General features: G+C 38.7%; 1 protein-coding gene across 5 annotated transcripts; it reads left to right on the forward strand.

Moving 5' to 3' along the window:
• Window positions 1-2,579: 2,579 nt before the first annotated feature.
• On the forward strand, window positions 2,580-15,626 carry LOC122981897 (6-phosphofructo-2-kinase/fructose-2,6-bisphosphatase 2-like). Of its 5 annotated transcripts, none has more exons than XM_044350722.1 (17): window positions 2,580-2,702; window positions 3,606-3,783; window positions 4,796-4,921; window positions 5,383-5,479; window positions 5,707-5,773; window positions 5,867-5,941; window positions 6,026-6,082; window positions 6,181-6,305; window positions 6,908-7,115; window positions 7,340-7,486; window positions 7,575-7,679; window positions 7,902-8,031; window positions 10,947-11,009; window positions 11,105-11,169; window positions 12,404-12,604; window positions 13,047-13,116; window positions 15,608-15,626. In XM_044350722.1, the coding sequence occupies exons 2-16, from the start codon at window positions 3,693-3,695 to the stop codon at window positions 13,098-13,100; spliced, it is 1,611 nt and encodes a 536-aa protein (XP_044206657.1). In that variant the 5' UTR covers window positions 2,580-2,702; window positions 3,606-3,692; the 3' UTR covers window positions 13,101-13,116; window positions 15,608-15,626. The 5 variants fall into 5 exon arrangements, with proteins under 5 accessions (XP_044206657.1, XP_044206655.1, XP_044206656.1 ...); XM_044350720.1 differs by lacking the exon at window positions 15,608-15,626 and adding an exon at window positions 13,198-13,965; XM_044350721.1 differs by lacking the exon at window positions 15,608-15,626 and having other exon boundaries at window positions 3,533-3,783; window positions 13,047-13,965.
• Window positions 15,627-16,611: the final 985 nt, after the last annotated feature.

Here is a 16,611-nt window from a genome sequence, read left to right on the forward strand (position 1 = left end):
TGCAAAAAAAAAAAAAAACAAGGTCCATTAAGAAATGGTTTACTGAGTTTGGTGTGGAACAACTTGAGTGGCCTACACAGAGCCATGACCTCAATCCCCAGACACTGCTGAGATTATTTGTAACTCTGAGTGCGGGCCAGGCTTTATTGCCCAACATCACTTGTGGCTGAATGGGAGGAAATTCTCGCAGCAAGGTTCCAAAAGATGGAAAGCCTTCCCGGACGAGTGCAGGGCTGTTGTAGCAGCATATTAATGTCCATGGCTTTGGAATGAGATGTTTAACAATGACATATGGGTGTAATGTGCAGGTATGTGGACACCTGCACATTACACCCATATGTCATTGTTTTATTTACTTAAAACATTAAAAACCTCTCAAACACCTATCCTCTCCATCCTTGCACATCCTCTCCACCCTCACCCATATCTCTTCTTCTGGAAGGACCCTTACTGGTGTAGTTTTTAGCACCATGTATTCTTGCTGCTGATTGTTTGAGACACACTGGACCCAAAGATGAAAGCAGCCATTCACTCCAGGACAATATGTGCCGTTTTCCATCTTCTTGCTGTCATTTGTGGTAGGAGCATTTTCTGATTCTGATTTTTTGTAAGACCATGACGTTGTGACATTATCGTATAAACTGTATCTAACTCTTTCTTACCTTAAGGACAAAAGGAGCAACTGAGAGACTTAAGTAGTTTGATTTCAGAAAAGATTTGACATTTGGCTACTCCTTTAGCAGCTTGCTATGTGAGCAAATGCATAATCCACAATGCAGGGCATAATAAAACAGGCTAGAGAAACAAGAGAGGTTAAATTTACATTTTAGGTATTGGAACATATGGAGACCATCCTGTCCCACGATGTGGAAGTGATCACTCCCTTTCTGCACCTGATAATATTTCAAAACACTGTCTTCAGTATCATATGGCTTACATAAACTCCCTAAATTTAGTGGCATTCTCCTTTAATGAACATGGCTGATGTCAGGAGCATCTCTTTGATATAGCTACTGATCATAGCGCCTCCCACAGGCTTCATGATGAATGAGCAGCAAAGAATTGTGAGCACATGCTTCAAGACAGATGAAAATAACCACAGGACAACCTTCAAAACACAATGATATCATTTCTTTTAAAATGCAACACTAAATCTGATTAAATCAGCCAGTTTCAGGGAATACATTCCAGTATATTCACAGCATATACACATAATTAAAAAGTTAGAGCTGATTTTGAGTAATAATCCATATCTGAATTTTGGTTTTTGGGCTATTTCGGTCACAGATTTCTCCTTAAACAATGAAATTCAGCTGTAGTTTTTTTTTTTTTTATCTAAGTTGATCAGTGGTAGAGGTTTTTCTGTTATACAAATATTGCAGACTTAAAACACTTTAACCCTCCTAATCATACAAAGACAGGCTTAAAACTGTTTATAAATGTTTTAGTGACAGTCATTTTATCAAGTATCTGTTATGTGTTTATGGATGCTAGGGGTTTAAAGTTAACCAATACATTAATAAACACTTAAACTGTCCTTATATTTTCTTACAACTATATTGTAGTTAATCAGTTGCACATTGTAAGTACATTTACTCCAGTACTGTACATAAATTAAATGTTGTGGTTCCGGTTATGCTACTTTATACTGCTCCTCCACTAAATCTCTGATGGAAAGACTGCACTTTCTACTCCACTACATTTATTTAACAGCTTTAGTCACTTATCAGATGAAGATTTGACACAATGGATAATATAACAAGCTTTTAAAATATAACACATTGTTAAAGATGAAACCAGTGGTTTCCAACCTTTTTGGCTTTTAACATCTTGCAAAAAGCAGTGTGTAGTCGGAGTCACATTTCAGATGTCAATGAGTTGTTAACAGCTCCACCAAATAGTGATTTTTCCCTCTAAACTTCTCACATGGCTTCATTTCAATAGATGTTCAAAGGATCCAATATTTCACCAAAAATCAAAGATTAGAGAAAAAACTCCAAAAACTGAAAACAGATTTGTGTATCAGAACTTTGTTTTTTCTTCTTTCCTCTCCCATTAATTATCTCACGACCCCTCAGATTTATCTGGTGACCCTTTGGAAGGGCCCGACCCCTTAGTTGGGAACCACTGGACTAAACTAGCTAACTGTATATAAAGTAGTTGAAATTAGCTCCACCTCCACCAGCTACAGCAGCTTGATTATATTCTGTGGGGTATATTTGATGTTTAATTCATTGCTGTGTTATTAAAAATAGTTCTAAAGTATTCATGCTGCATCTAAAATGTTGTGTTTTGGAAAACACGACCGGAAGGCGGTGTTGAATTTCCTGCCACAGCAGACACCGGGGAGGAGGAGCTAAAACATCCGAGAAGAAGAAGGTGCCTCCGGCGGGGTTTTTTTTTTCTAGCATGGCGAAGTCATGTCCCGCCCTACTCTGCCTCTGATTGGCTCATTGTGACATTCTTAACCCAATTCTAACCAATCTCGCTCCTCATACCTTAATCTAACCAACCCAACCACCGAAGACAACGAGTACTAGCCAATCAGAGGTAGAGTAGCGCGGGTGGTAACTTCACCGTCCTAGAAAAAAAAAAGTATTGGCCTCAGCCGGCGTTGAAAGCCGAGTGAGTTGATAGCAGCACAGTAACAAAGGAAAAACAAAGAAAAAAACGAATATCGACCAGCACCTGCTGTCGTTTTGGTAAGTTTATAAACGTGGGGGTTTCATCCCTGCATTGCTTGTTTTGCTTGTTTATTTATTTTTATTTTCAAACGACACTTCCTCTCGTGCAAGCTGAAGTGATGAAGTTTGCAGGCCAGGAGTGTAAAACCTAACGTTACGTATTACTGTACCAGCCGCAGCTGTACTGTATGTGGTGACAGGATGACTCACTGATACAACTTCTGCTCTTTGACTGCTATTGAAACATGTCCTGCAGGCGTTAGATTTTCATGTGATAATGGCAGAAACGCTGACCTGATTCGTAACCATTGGTTCAGTTAATTAACTTAGGATTTGTGACCTGCACCCTAAACCAAGCATCAATCATTAATAGTCCTGTGCAGGGCTGGAGGGTATCTTTGGAAAATCAGTGATGAGTTAAGGGGCTACAATCATTTTCATTTATGTATTAATTATTTTCAACTAAGGACCAAAAATGTCAAACAACTTTGTCAAATTCCTACAAGTTAAGCCTTCAGGAAAGTCTCAAAGGGGCCAAGAACCAATAAACCAAAAGTCTTAATTTTTAATTACATGAAACTGAGTAAAGCAAGACATTCACCAGCAAAAGTTCTGATATAAAACACCACCAGCTTATCATAATTGGAATTGAGTGGTATGCTGGTATTTTCTGTAGAACAACTAATTGAATAATTGGCTAATTATGTCAGCACTGATGTGAGCCCAGAGATTATTCAGATACTTGTATTTCCTGTGGTAATTGTCTCCACCAGTGTCCACCGAGGATTTCTGCTCTGTTCCGTCTTCCGCATCATAAAACATCTTACAGTATTATCACTTCACATTAGATCTGAACATCAGAGACGTCTGACCTCTATCCGATCTGCTGTATCATCAGACGTCGTTCTGTCCTCTACACAGAGATGCTGACCTCGTCTTGCCAGTGAATTGAGCTTGTTGTCCCCAGACCAGCTGTGACAGGACAGCAGGACGCAGAGCAGACCCGCCATGGCTGCCAGACAGCAGAGACCTGCGGCTGCTTCAGACGGCTCCGCAGAGGCCAAAAGGACGGACTTCAGAGCCAATGAGAAGAAGTGCTGTAAGTGGTTTGTTTGTCCTCTGTGTGGCAGCTCTGCCCTGATGGTGAAATCTTAACTTACTGAGGAATTTACCTGTTCTGTATGAATTACTGAATCTTAACTATTACATTATTTAATATAATGCAGTCACATTATGCTCTTTGAATCACATTTCCTACTCTGTTGGAAAGCTGATAAGGTTTCAGCGGGCACTGATTGTTAAATGTTAACTGTGGCGCACCCTCCGTCATCATTTGTATGTATACCTTTGGAGGATTGTAACACTGTAATCAGCAAGGTCAGCCATTCAGAGTCAGCCAGTAGAAATGTCACAGAGCTCAACTCAAAAATTTGTACTTCACAAGCCCACGTTGAGGAATATTTTCAGGAATGTTGGATCGATCTAAAATGATTCCCGTCAAATCTGCCTCGAACACAAAACTATTCCTGCCTGCTGGCTCTGGAAGTTTCAGACATCTGCTGGTAGAATCTCCAGTCAAGTCTGGTCTCGCCAGGTCTTTGTTTTGACAGATTTGTGTTCCCTGAGCTGAGGATGGCCTTTAGAGGACCCTGAAAGAGAAGGAAGGGGAAAAAAGAAATCAGTTTGAATATTTTCTGTTTCATGTTCCCACTGACTGGGTTGTTAAACAGCAGGACTTTGAGAAACATTAACCAGCATACCAGATGATGGTGTGATGGAAATGTTAAACTAAACATTGACCGGCTGGTAAATGGACACTTTCAGGGCTGACATTGGATTATTTCACAATCCTCCCACTCCTTGCTGTCAGTGTATACTGCATGTGTATACAGTGTGTGCATGTCTGCCCCTATATTACAAGTGGGACATTTTAGAGTCAGGTTTTAACATTTGGGGCCGGTTTAAAGTATAAATGAAAGTAAAACAGTTTGTTGAGGATGTGTAGATCATAAATTGTCCTTGCATGTGTAATGATTAAAATCTCTGGGTGTGTGTGTGTGTGTGTGTGTGTGTGTGTGTGTTTTCCTGGATGTTGTGTGTGCAAACTGCAGCTTGGGCCTCCTACATGACCAATTCTCCAACTGTGATAGTGATGATCGGGTTGCCCGCTAGGGGGAAAACGTACATGTCAAAGAAGCTAACACGCTACCTCAACTGGATTGGAGTGCCAACTAAGGGTCAGTACAGATGCAACACACGTTTGAGTGTCAAGCACATTCTAACATCTCAAAATGTCAACAGGAAATTCACTATGTGAGCATTGTGAAATAGCAGAACTATCTAGAAAGGAAGTATTTTTCGTGAAGCGACAGGCCAGTTTATCCACTTCAAATCAAGGTGGCGCCATGATACATTCCTCTTTTATGAATACTGTGATATTCAAAGATACTGCTTTAGTGAAAATCTTGCACTTAAGGCAAAGGTGGCGCAATTGCTAATTGTATTTATGTCAATACCCCTATCGCATGGGTCTGTTTGTAGACGTATGCTTATATCGTCACCTCAGTGGAATGCTGAACTGGTTTGGCAGACGCAGTTGAGATGAAGGTCACCGCCTCGACAGAGAACATACAGTAATCCTTTTCACTGCCTTTGCATGTCTCGCTCTGACCCTCTCTCTACCTTGGTTCTCTTGCAGTATTTAACCTGGGAGTTTATAGGAGAGAAGCGGTGAAGTCGTACAAGTCCTACGACTTTTTCAGGCACGACAATGAAGAAGCCATGAAAATTAGGAAGTGAGTGAGAGAGTTACTCTTTGTATTAATCTCGAATAAAAACAAAGTGACATTTACAAAGCACGCTGCTGGATCTCAATGTTGCTTGACTGCTTTTCATAAAGGCTGGCTGAGCAAAAGCCTCTTTTTACTGCATGTTCTTTGTTTAGCAAATGAGGGCTACAATTGCTTCAGCACAGGATGTGTTGAAGATGCATTCAGATAGATAACGATTTTGATTCCCACAGACAGTGTGCTCTGGTGGCACTGCAGGATGTCAAAGCCTATCTCAATGAGGAAGGAGGCCAGATTGCTGTAAGGACACAAAAAAACTGAACACTTGTCTGCTAATAAATATCAATATAAGTATAATTTGATTTGGCCTGAATATCTCCTGTTGTCTGTCAGGTTTTTGATGCCACTAACACCACCAGGGAGAGGAGGGAGCTCATCCTCAATTTCGCAAAGCACAATTCATACAAGGTCAGAATTACACTGCTGATTGAATTGATATTTTTACATGAATGATTAAATTTTCAAAGTTGATGTCTTTTTTTTTTTTGTTAGGTGTTTTTTGTAGAATCAGTATGTGACGATCCAGATGTCATCGCTGCAAATATCCTGGTAAATAATGCATTTATGCTTTTAAAATGTAATTATGAGCACTCCTGAACTGGTAGAAGTTGTAGTGAATCATCTCTACAAATGTCTCTTTCTCAAAGGATGTGAAGGTGTCCAGCCCAGATTATCCAGAGAGGGATAGAGAATGTGTCATGGAGGATTTTCTGAAGAGGATTGAATGTTATAAAGTCACATACCAGCCTTTAGATCCGGACGAACATGACAAGTAAGAAGTTATTTTGTTACAGACAATATTTGTTGCATTTCTTCATATATTTTTTTTTCTGTCTTGACATTATTTAATACCTCTCATCACTAACCCAATCAAGTCAAAACTCATTCAGGCCTAACTGTTAAAATAAGAGTGCTTTACTTGTTGTTTGACATTGTTTGTCAAGAACATGTACTTGCAGAAATTGTCCAGCAGGTGGAAACAGGAGCGTATTTGTAATATAGATACTTATTGTCTGCTTTTAACTGAGTTAAGATGTGTGGAGCAGATAAACGGTAAATCCAAAAGTAGTAATAATTAGTCTTGTTGCCAGAAATGTAGATCCTGTTGGGTTCCAGGAAAACCAGTGATTCAAAGTTTTTTTTGTTTTCTTTGTTTGTAGAGAGGAAGAATAGTTTTTGATCTCCTTGAAGCTTGTTACTGTTAGTGATCTGCTGACACAGAATTTCCTGACTTGTTAGATGAAATATCAATATTTAGACTACATCAAAAGGAAAAGATATTCTTTCCCTATCTTGTGTATTTTTTGAACTGCTTCAGTTATGTATGTATGTATGATTGACTCACTTTCTGTTGTCCTCTATTCGTTCCTGCAGGAACCTTTCCTTCATCCAGGTTATCAATGTTGGCCGTCGTTTCTTGGTCAACAGGGTGCAGGACTACATCCAGAGTAAAATAGTCTACTACCTCATGAACATCCACGTTCACTCCCATTCCATCTACCTCTGTCGGCACGGAGAGAGCCATCACAACGAAGAGGGACGCATCGGGGGAGATTCTGAACTGTCAGACAGAGGGAAACAGGTGCTTTAGCAAATGATCTCACTCTTATGTTTCTAAACTCAAAGTTCAGGTTGTACATTGCAGTTGCATGTATCCTAGATGGCTTCAATAGAATCCTGCAGCTACAAATAATCATATTGAGGCCATTATGAGAAGAATTACTTGACACTGTGAAATTTCTGTTCTGTGTTTAGTTGTCATGTTGTTAATAAAACATAAAAGTCTCTTTCTGTGCTCTTTGTCAGTTTGCAGAAGCACTGAAGGGTTTTGTGGAAGAGCATCGTCTGTCAGACCTGAAAGTTTGGACCAGCCAGCTGAGACGCACCATTCAGACAGCAGAGGAACTGGGAGTTCCTTACGAGCAGTGGAAGATCCTTAATGAAATAGATGCTGTATGTCCTTTGTTGTCTCATTTAAGTGACAGACACAGAGTGAGAGGCCATCATAAGTGTTTGAAAGTTTTATCGGTTTGTGTTTCAGGGAGTGTGTGAAGAGATGACCTATAAAATGATTGAGGAGACATACCCAGAGGAGTTTGCGATGAGGGACCAGGACAAGTATCACTACCGTTACCCTGGAGGAGAGGTAAAAGGATATGTGTAACTAACAGTTTAGGGTCTGTTTTGCATTGTTCACCATCATATCTTTTATAAGATGTGTGTGTGTATATATATATATATATATATATTTAAAAAAAAAACAAAAAACTGGATACCAAAAGACTTTCCTCTTGATGACAGCTGAATGAACCTGACCCAAACCCAGCTCTAGCATTTAACTTGATATATACCTTTCTTCTCTCTCTAGTCCTACCAGGACCTGGTTCAGCGGCTGGAGCCAGTAATCATGGAGCTTGAGCGACAGGGCAATGTGCTGGTCATCTGTCATCAGGCCGTCATGCGCTGCCTGCTCGCCTATTTCCTGGACAAGAGCGCAGGTTAAATGCATGAACAGAAACATGATACATGCCAAAACTATGCGTGCATCCCAAGTCTCTTAAATTGCATCCACGTTTCCCTCACTTGCGTCTTTTCCTTGCGTCTTAGTCCCTCCCACTGTGAATGCAAGGAGAGAGGAAACGAGGAAATTTGTTATCATTTGTCTTAAAACACATTTCCTCGTCTCAGCGTCATGTGAAGTGACGTCCGTTTCTGATGACGGCAACAGCTGATCACAGCTGGATCAGCTGTCAGTCGGCTTTAACAGCTGTAGAAACCATTTCTACTTGCAGAATGCGTTTATACTATTTATTGATCATTTCCATCTGTATTTTTTGATAACCCTGATAGTGAATTCATCATTTAATTACCCAGAATATGATCAGGGTGTCTTCTTAACACTGGAAAATATGTATTTGGCTAAATGTTTCAGGGCAAATGGAAATGATATGACTCACATCAAACCCGACACTCAGGAATTTTCAGCCTCACATGTGACTGAATGGAAATGACGATAAATGATGTAAAACATAAATGTGTTTAACTGTTATTATGGATAAAGTTAAAGTCAGGAAGAGTCTGTCAACAGAAACAGACGCACCCTATGACTTACATTATAAAGACTTATTTATGGTACACTGTTGGGTCCCAAAAGTCTGAATCTACCGCCAATGTTTTGTTTCTATCGTTTATCTAAAACTCATATGGTTATTTTACACAAGAGACACTTCTTTAACAATGTCAAAAGAGCTTAAGTGAAGTAATTTGAGGCCTTATTGTTCCCCTGAATGCTGGAAATCGGTGTCAAATTGCAGCTAAACTAAATGTTTCTGAGCAGGCAGTTGAAGACACACTACCACCTGAAGCCCAATATATCACGCTAACAACAAATGAGACAGAAAAGCATCTTTATTTATGATAAAAAGCAAGCTAGACATAAGCTACTCCACTCCTGTTAGCAGACAGATTAAACAAGTGTAAGGGCTCTATTGTTTTGGTCTTTGGAGAATGTCATATGCAGCACATTTAGACATTTTTGTGACCTTGAAATATGCTTTTCTAATTCATCTGTTATTGCATGCTCTGTGGGTATGACATGGTGTGAGTAGCAGGGCAAAGAAATGAGAGCTGCATCTTAGTGAAGGGAGGTGTTGCTATTTTTTTGAAAATTAACTAAAATGAGAGCACACAGGAAGACTTCGAGTTTCTGATTTGATTAAATTCCTGCAAACTGTCAAAGCACAGCACAACCGCACAAGTCTCATACAATGTGGATATCTTAATTAATCTAGGCGTGATTGCAAAATAGTCACACAAACTTAAGTGTTTCCATGTAAGTTCAACTGCTTGGTTGTGATTTGGTATTTTACATGAGTCATCCAACCTTGTTCTGAACTGTTTTTAACTCAAATAACAGGATTAGGTTTAGGTGAGACCGGTGGTTGTTGTGTCTGTCCACTAGTTGTTACTTAACTCTAAGCCTCCAGCCACTGCAAACACCCTCTCAGAATAATACGGTTTTAATTACAGTAGAGATGTACAGGTGCACTTGCAGTTAACAGGGTGAACATTATGTGACAGAGTAGAATTGGAAGCTAAATTTGATAGTGGTGGGTTAGAAACCAATTATTTAAGTTGAGAAAATGTATAGCTGTCTGTCTTTTTTTGATGCTACCACTGGGAGGCGCCAAAATCGTGAATTTTCAAAGTCAACACCATGGTCAACATACTCTGGCTTTAATTATCCGTGCAAAGAGATAGTTGAGTGATACTATATTTAGGTCAGGTTCAGGACAACTAGTTCAAGGAAGGAAAAAAAGTAGAGTGTCTGCACACTGGATTATAGCTCATAAAAATTTTATTGGACGGACACTTTTGAATTTTTCCTCAGTTATCCATGTAACACGGTTTAGCAATGTCGCTAGTTATAGCAGCTAGGGCTTTGATGACTACAAAGGGTTTGTTCACAGATAAAACAAATGATGAACTTTACAGTCCTGACTTAGACCAGATCATCTATGCAAACTATCAAAAAAACACACTACTAAAAAAGAAGTGCCACTTTAAGGTTCAGACTCCACTGTGGCTTAAAGTTATGTGGAAGAGGATTTATTTTTAAGCAGGACAATGTCTGAAATCATATATAGAAATATTTTTATGACGATTCAGTCATTCAGTTTGTAGAACTGATGAAGCCTCTTCCATGAGTTGTAAGTGTTGATACTCGCAGATTTTTTTTCTACAACATTTAAAAAGGGAAAATATATTCTAATACAATCACCACACATTTTTTTGGTATGGTGAGGAACTATATAATCTTGTCAATATAGCCTTTGTTTGTGTTAATTGTTGAAAAATGATGAAACAGAAGAATTCTTGGTAGTGGACTCAGGCTTTTCAGCTGAACCTTTATATGAAAAAATTGTGTTTGCATGTATGATTTTAAAGACAAAACAAATTTGTCATATATTTATACATATGGAAATGGGCGTGAAATAGAAAATAAAATCCTGAATAACAACTGGGTGGTTATAGTGGAAAATGTTGCTAAAAATCAAAGCCATAATTAGGTGTGGGCAGAGGGAGGGATTCGTCAGTCAGCAGAGGAAGTGGTCTCTGCTGCAGCTTCTGTTGAAGGCAAAACCACAGTTGGATGGCTGTAGAAACCAAACAGGGGTGGGTGCAGCTCTGAATGTCATTTTTTTCCACTGCACCCCCTCTTGGGACATGTTTTGGTCTTAATACAGCATCATGTATTCTCCCTCATAAAGCATAGTGTAAGCTGTCTGCGCTGAGAGGTGTGCCATTCCAAACATGAGAGAAAAAAATCCAGTCACGTTAGCAAGGAAACAAAAACATGACTTGATAACCACAGCACAGAAAGTCTCAAATATTTTTATGTTTGTTGGCACAGATGATCTACCCTACTTGAAGTGTCCCCTGCACACTGTCCTGAAACTCACCCCTGTGGCTTATGGTAAGTCACTACACTGTTCATGAATCAACTAAACTTAACTCAGTTTTCCTTTGTCGGGTTATGACATCTTTCTCCCCTCCATCTCTCTTTTCTAGGTTGCAAAGTGGACATGTTTGACCTGAAGGTGGAGGCTGTCAACACTCACAGGGACAGACCCTTAGTAAGTTTGTGACCTTTTTATTATGCTGTATTGTGTTATAAACATGTCAGTTTTCTCTGATGTTGCTACTGTCCACCCTGTTCCAAGATAGTGCAGCCTGAAAGATCACTTAAACCCTTACAGACAAACTCCTCCTCCAAAATTACACACTGCTTTTTCCACTTTCAGGAGCCAGATATCCAGTTTTCTCTCAAAAGTCCTGGAGCTAGATGCATGAAACTTGATAACTAAAAATCTGTGTATGCACCAAGTATCACTATCAAACTGGATTTACGTGGAAGAGCCTGATTTCCACTTCCACAGTTATCCATCTCTGCCTTTGCCAGCACATTTATGCATTTCTTTGTGCATTACAGTCACCTGTAGATCAATGGAATAGTGTAAAACCATTGGCTGGACTGTGCATCCTCATGTGCATACACGTGACAAACAAAATGGGGACCCGCTAATAAAAAAACTGCTCCATGGCGCTACTAGAGGTCAGAAACTCTACAGGGTACCTTTAAGTTTATTCAATGGGACTTTGTTTTGGTGCTGGGCAGGTAGCTCGCAGTGGACTGAAAATAGCTCCCAGCATCTGGAAACAGTGTTGATGAAAGTGGTGAGAGTGAACTAAAAGAGTAAACTTGTGGTGCGTAGAACAAAAATAATCAACTGAAAGACAGTGAAACGCTCCGTATTTCTTAGGTAAACTGCAGAGTCAGGGGAAAATCTGTGGGTTCACTTCTACGAACAGTGCCTTTGACATTATATGTAGTCATTTGATCCATTGTGGATTTAAAAATTTTGATTATAGTGGCTTTAACTTTGTGAACAAACTTATAAGTCCACACAAAATCAAACTCATTTTATCGGGGAATCCCATGACGCATACAGTACAGTGCCTTTTTGTCTTCATTTCCTAATCAGCCAGCTCCATATCTGTTCCCTGGTTTTACTGTTTTTTTTGTTGATTAGTGCCAAGAATCTGAACCTTGAGTCCCAGACAGAGTGGGTGTCAGTCCAGAACCACATTCGGAGACACTGAGAAACTTCTTGTTAAATGGGGTGTGAAATATCCTGTCTGCTGACATCAGCCACAACAATAACTTTTTATATGTCTGTTTGTCTCAGAAGCTGCTTCTCTCTCTTTGCCTTCTCACAGTCACTTATGCAGGACACAGTGATTAATATGACATAAAAAACACGTGTTAATCAGTCCTCCACCTTGTCTGTCTTCTTCGTCACTGACCAGAATAAAGTCCAAACAGCTGATGTTCCACCAGCTTTCCTCCGAAGGAACAGCTTCACTCCGCTGTCCAGCCAAGACCAGACTAAGCGCCGTCGTCTTTACAGCATGGGCAACCCTCCACAAGCCTGCATGTCACAGGCCCCCACTTTACCCAGCATGCAGTTCTCTGAGGCATCTGAGGGGGCAGAGTTGCAACAAAACCAGGTAAGTATTTTTTAAGTCGGTTTGTAAAGTTAATATTTAAAAACTGATAATCAAAGGCCAAACTAATTTAGTTAATAAAACACTTAATTTTCTTATGGGTTACTCCACAGATCAGAGCCCTGATACAAAAAACAATGACATTCTGTTCTCCGTGTGGCTGTTTACAACAAACAAAAGCGTCCTTCACAAGCATTTTGGATGTGAAGGGCTAGATCTTGTAGTTTTTTCCGAGTGCCTATGTTGTTGCTCCTGAAATGACCTTTTTAATTACCTGCTGTATTTCAAGAACTTGGAAGGGGCAGACAGTTTCCCTGGCTGGTTACCTCACATTTTAATATTGGCTCAAGTTCAGTTTGTGGCAGTCAAAAGAAACACCTCATACCTCTTTTGGTCTGGTGTTTTTATTAAAACACTGTACTTCCTCTCCCTTCGCATCCTGCAGGACTCTCTGAACGGTTTCAGTGCAGCAGACTCAGAAGACTGTGTTCAAAATTAAAGAAGCACAAAAAGAGGTATTGCTCTTATCTATCACATGGAACATCTATACTCTCCACCTCAAATATCTCACGTCTTTCTTTTGCTATTTATCCCAGGCTTTTCTCCACATGGATGTATCAACAGTTGTGAGGACCAGCTGTGTAAAATCCTAACATGCTTCAGCCATTATTCATAAGCACTGTATTACACATCCTTCTCACAAATATCTACCAGAATGTCGTATCTTTAAAGGCCTGCATGTGTTATCTCTTGAGTGTTTTTTCGACAGGATATATGTGTGTTGGTGTGTGTGTGTGTGTGTGCACATACTGTACAGTACATACATGAACTCGATGCCTTTGCACAACAGCCTTCAACCTCAGTTATAATGATGTCAACATTTGTAGTAAAGAGATTCTGAAAATCCATCCATTAGATCCAAGCACACTCCTCATACTGTAGACTAACAGTCAGATGCTGTATTAGATTTAGAAAATGTTGATTGTGAATTGTGTATTTTATGATTGTATACCTCAGTAGAAGCTGTTGCCTTCAGTTTTAGCATGAGGGAGTGCCTCTCTTAAAAGAAGCCTTAGTTTGTCCTCAGATTGTTTCTTTAAGTTAACTATTTAAACATTCCCCACTAATGTGCATCTTTCCTCCGGTGGTCAGACAAGATGATATAATAATATTATCTTGAAATGTAATTTAAGCATATTAAATTGCAATCTAGTTTGTAGTCAGCAGATATAAGCTGTAAAAAGTAATGGGTAGCACTTTGCTTTAACCACTCCCACACCCCTTTTATTATTTATAAGTAATATATAAACATTTAATATTGATTAATCCAATCCATCAAGTAATCCGTTATGTCAACAAAATGTCAGTAAATATTGAAAAATGGCTTTATAATTTCCCACAGCCCAAGTTGACGAACAGTTCAAAACACAAAGATATTCAATTTACTATCATGTATGACAAAGAAAACAATAAAATTCTCACATCTGAGGAGCTGGAACCAGCAAATGTTTGATATTTTTGCTTTAAGAAAAAGACTAAAATGATTATTCAATTATCATATCATAGTTGCCGATTAATTTTCTGTTGATCTACTAATTGATTAATCAGCTAATCGTTGCGGCTCAAGATTATAACACACTATAATGTAGTTGTTAGTAGATGTATCTCCACCCATAGGTAAAGGCTGATGTACAAACAGATAATAAATGACATGAATACAGTAAAACACAGTTGTAGTAATATATAAAATACGTGTTCATAGGAGAGGTTTACATTAATAAACGCTTATGTCTGTCCTTATATCTGCTTACAACTACATTATAGTGTGTTATAAACCTTTTTATGCTTATATACTGCTTATAAATGCCAAATAAGGGAGGTGTTAAAGTAAAGTTTTACCAAATCAGGAAATGTTTTGTCTAAAAGCTGCAGTAGCTACTGTGTCTCTGTGATTTTCCTCTGTGACAATTATTCCAGTCTTCCCTTTAAGGATGACTATTTGTATATTTTGCCTTCTACTCAAATAACATTTTTAATATATTTTGCATTCTACTTAAAGCTGATCACATATGAACTCTGCAAAATTGAAGCTAATATTAAAAAATGCAAAGTGCTCAACAGCATTTTATATTTTTTTTATTAAGTTTAATGCTCTTTAGTTTCTTCATCAGGAGGAGCAAATCACTTTCTGCACTTCTGATGCAACAAAGATACTGTGTGTTAACTACTACCTTCACAATATCCATATGGATATCTACTGAGATGACTTTTATTTTAATACCAGGGATAGCATCATTTGGAAAAGTGCCTTTTACTGAAAGGACTACACAGCTGTGACAATAGTATCAAAAGTATTTAAGAGATATGCAAAAGTATGTTTCACCTGAATAGAAGGAATGACAATACATTTGGATGTCTTAAAAAAAGCTTTACTGTAATTGCACACCATGCTGTACATGTTTCAACAAATAAAGTTAATTTTAATCTCTTTTACAGAGTGTTTACGATTATTGTGACCTTATAAAAGTCTTGAGTTTGGTGAAGAATTGCAGCCAAAGACATTGAGATCATTTGGGAGTTGCCTTACTGCCTGTTAAACTCTTGTGTTCCTGAAGAGCCAGACACGCTAACATCACTCAAAGTCAAACTCAATGAATTCTCAGACTATATTTCACACCTTGTCAAATGCCAAAACTAGATCTGTGAATGAGTTCTTTATGGTAGAAAGTGATGTTAAATTAAATTGTCACAAGATATAAGTTATCTGACATCACAAGCATGTAATATTTCATTTTTGTCAAAGTGGAGGAGACAAATCACAGTCACTGGTTTTTCATTGCTATGTCCATTCTGCTTGAAATATTGATAAGATGCTGCAGTTATTCATAATCTAACCGCTATAGTTTACAAAGTTCTAAAATTAGGAGAAAAATCACTCTGCTCACTGAATGTTTAAAATTATTTAACATACTTTTAACGAATGAGATTTACTTTTATTCGCTGCAGAGTGAGTCATCAGATAAATGGAAGAGGAAAAGGTCAACTAATCAGTTGTATTTCTGGGTATCTCATCTGCAAGCTGCTTTGACGCCTGAATTCATCCTTGAATGAGTGAACTAGGCTACAGATATTTACAAAGAAAGCAGGTACAGTACGCTAATGTGTTTGTCATTCTTAGTTGTGTTACTAGTGAAAAAAAAATTGAACAAAAGACACATTTAACTTGATGTAGTTATATGCTTAAGATAATGATACAAGTGCATTACATTTACATTTACAGGTGCAGTGTGTAGAACTTTGCGGCATCTAGCAGAACGGACTTGGCAGACATGGTTATAATATTCATAAGTATGTCTACATAGGGAGCAGGTCGTCTTCCACGGAGCCCGCCATGTTTCTACAGTAGCCTAGAATGGATAAATCAAACACTGGCTCTAGAGAAGGCCTTTTGCGTTTCTTGTGAGTTTCACAGCCACCATAAAAACCAGGTAAGTATTTTTTTATGTCAGTTTGTAAAGTTAATTTTTAAAAACTGATAATCAAAGGCCAAACTAATTTAGTTGATAAAATACTTAATTTTCTTATGGGTTACTCCACAGATCAGAGCCCTGATAAAAAAAAACAATGACATTCTGTTTTCCGTGTGGCTGTTTACAACAAACAAAAGCGTCCTTCACAAGCATTTTGGATGTGAAGGTCTACAGCTTGTAGTTTTTTCCGAGTGCCTATGTTGTTGCTCCTGAAATGACCTTTTAATTACCTGCTGTATTTCAAGAACTTGGAAGGGAGACAGTTTCCCTGGCTGGTTACCTCACATTTTAATACCTTTTAATATTGGCTCAAGTTCAGTTTGTGGCAGTCAAAAGAAACGCCTCATACCTCTTTTGATCTGGTGTTTTTATTAAAACACTGTACTTCCTCTCCCTTCGCATCCTGCAGGACTCTCTGAACGGTTTCAGTGCAGCAGACTCAGAAGACTGTGTTCAAAATTAAAGAAGCACAAATAGAGG

Source organism: Thunnus albacares, chromosome 5 (genome assembly GCF_914725855.1).
Source record: "Thunnus albacares chromosome 5, fThuAlb1.1, whole genome shotgun sequence".
Classification (NCBI taxonomy): Eukaryota; Metazoa; Chordata; class Actinopteri; order Scombriformes; family Scombridae; genus Thunnus; species Thunnus albacares.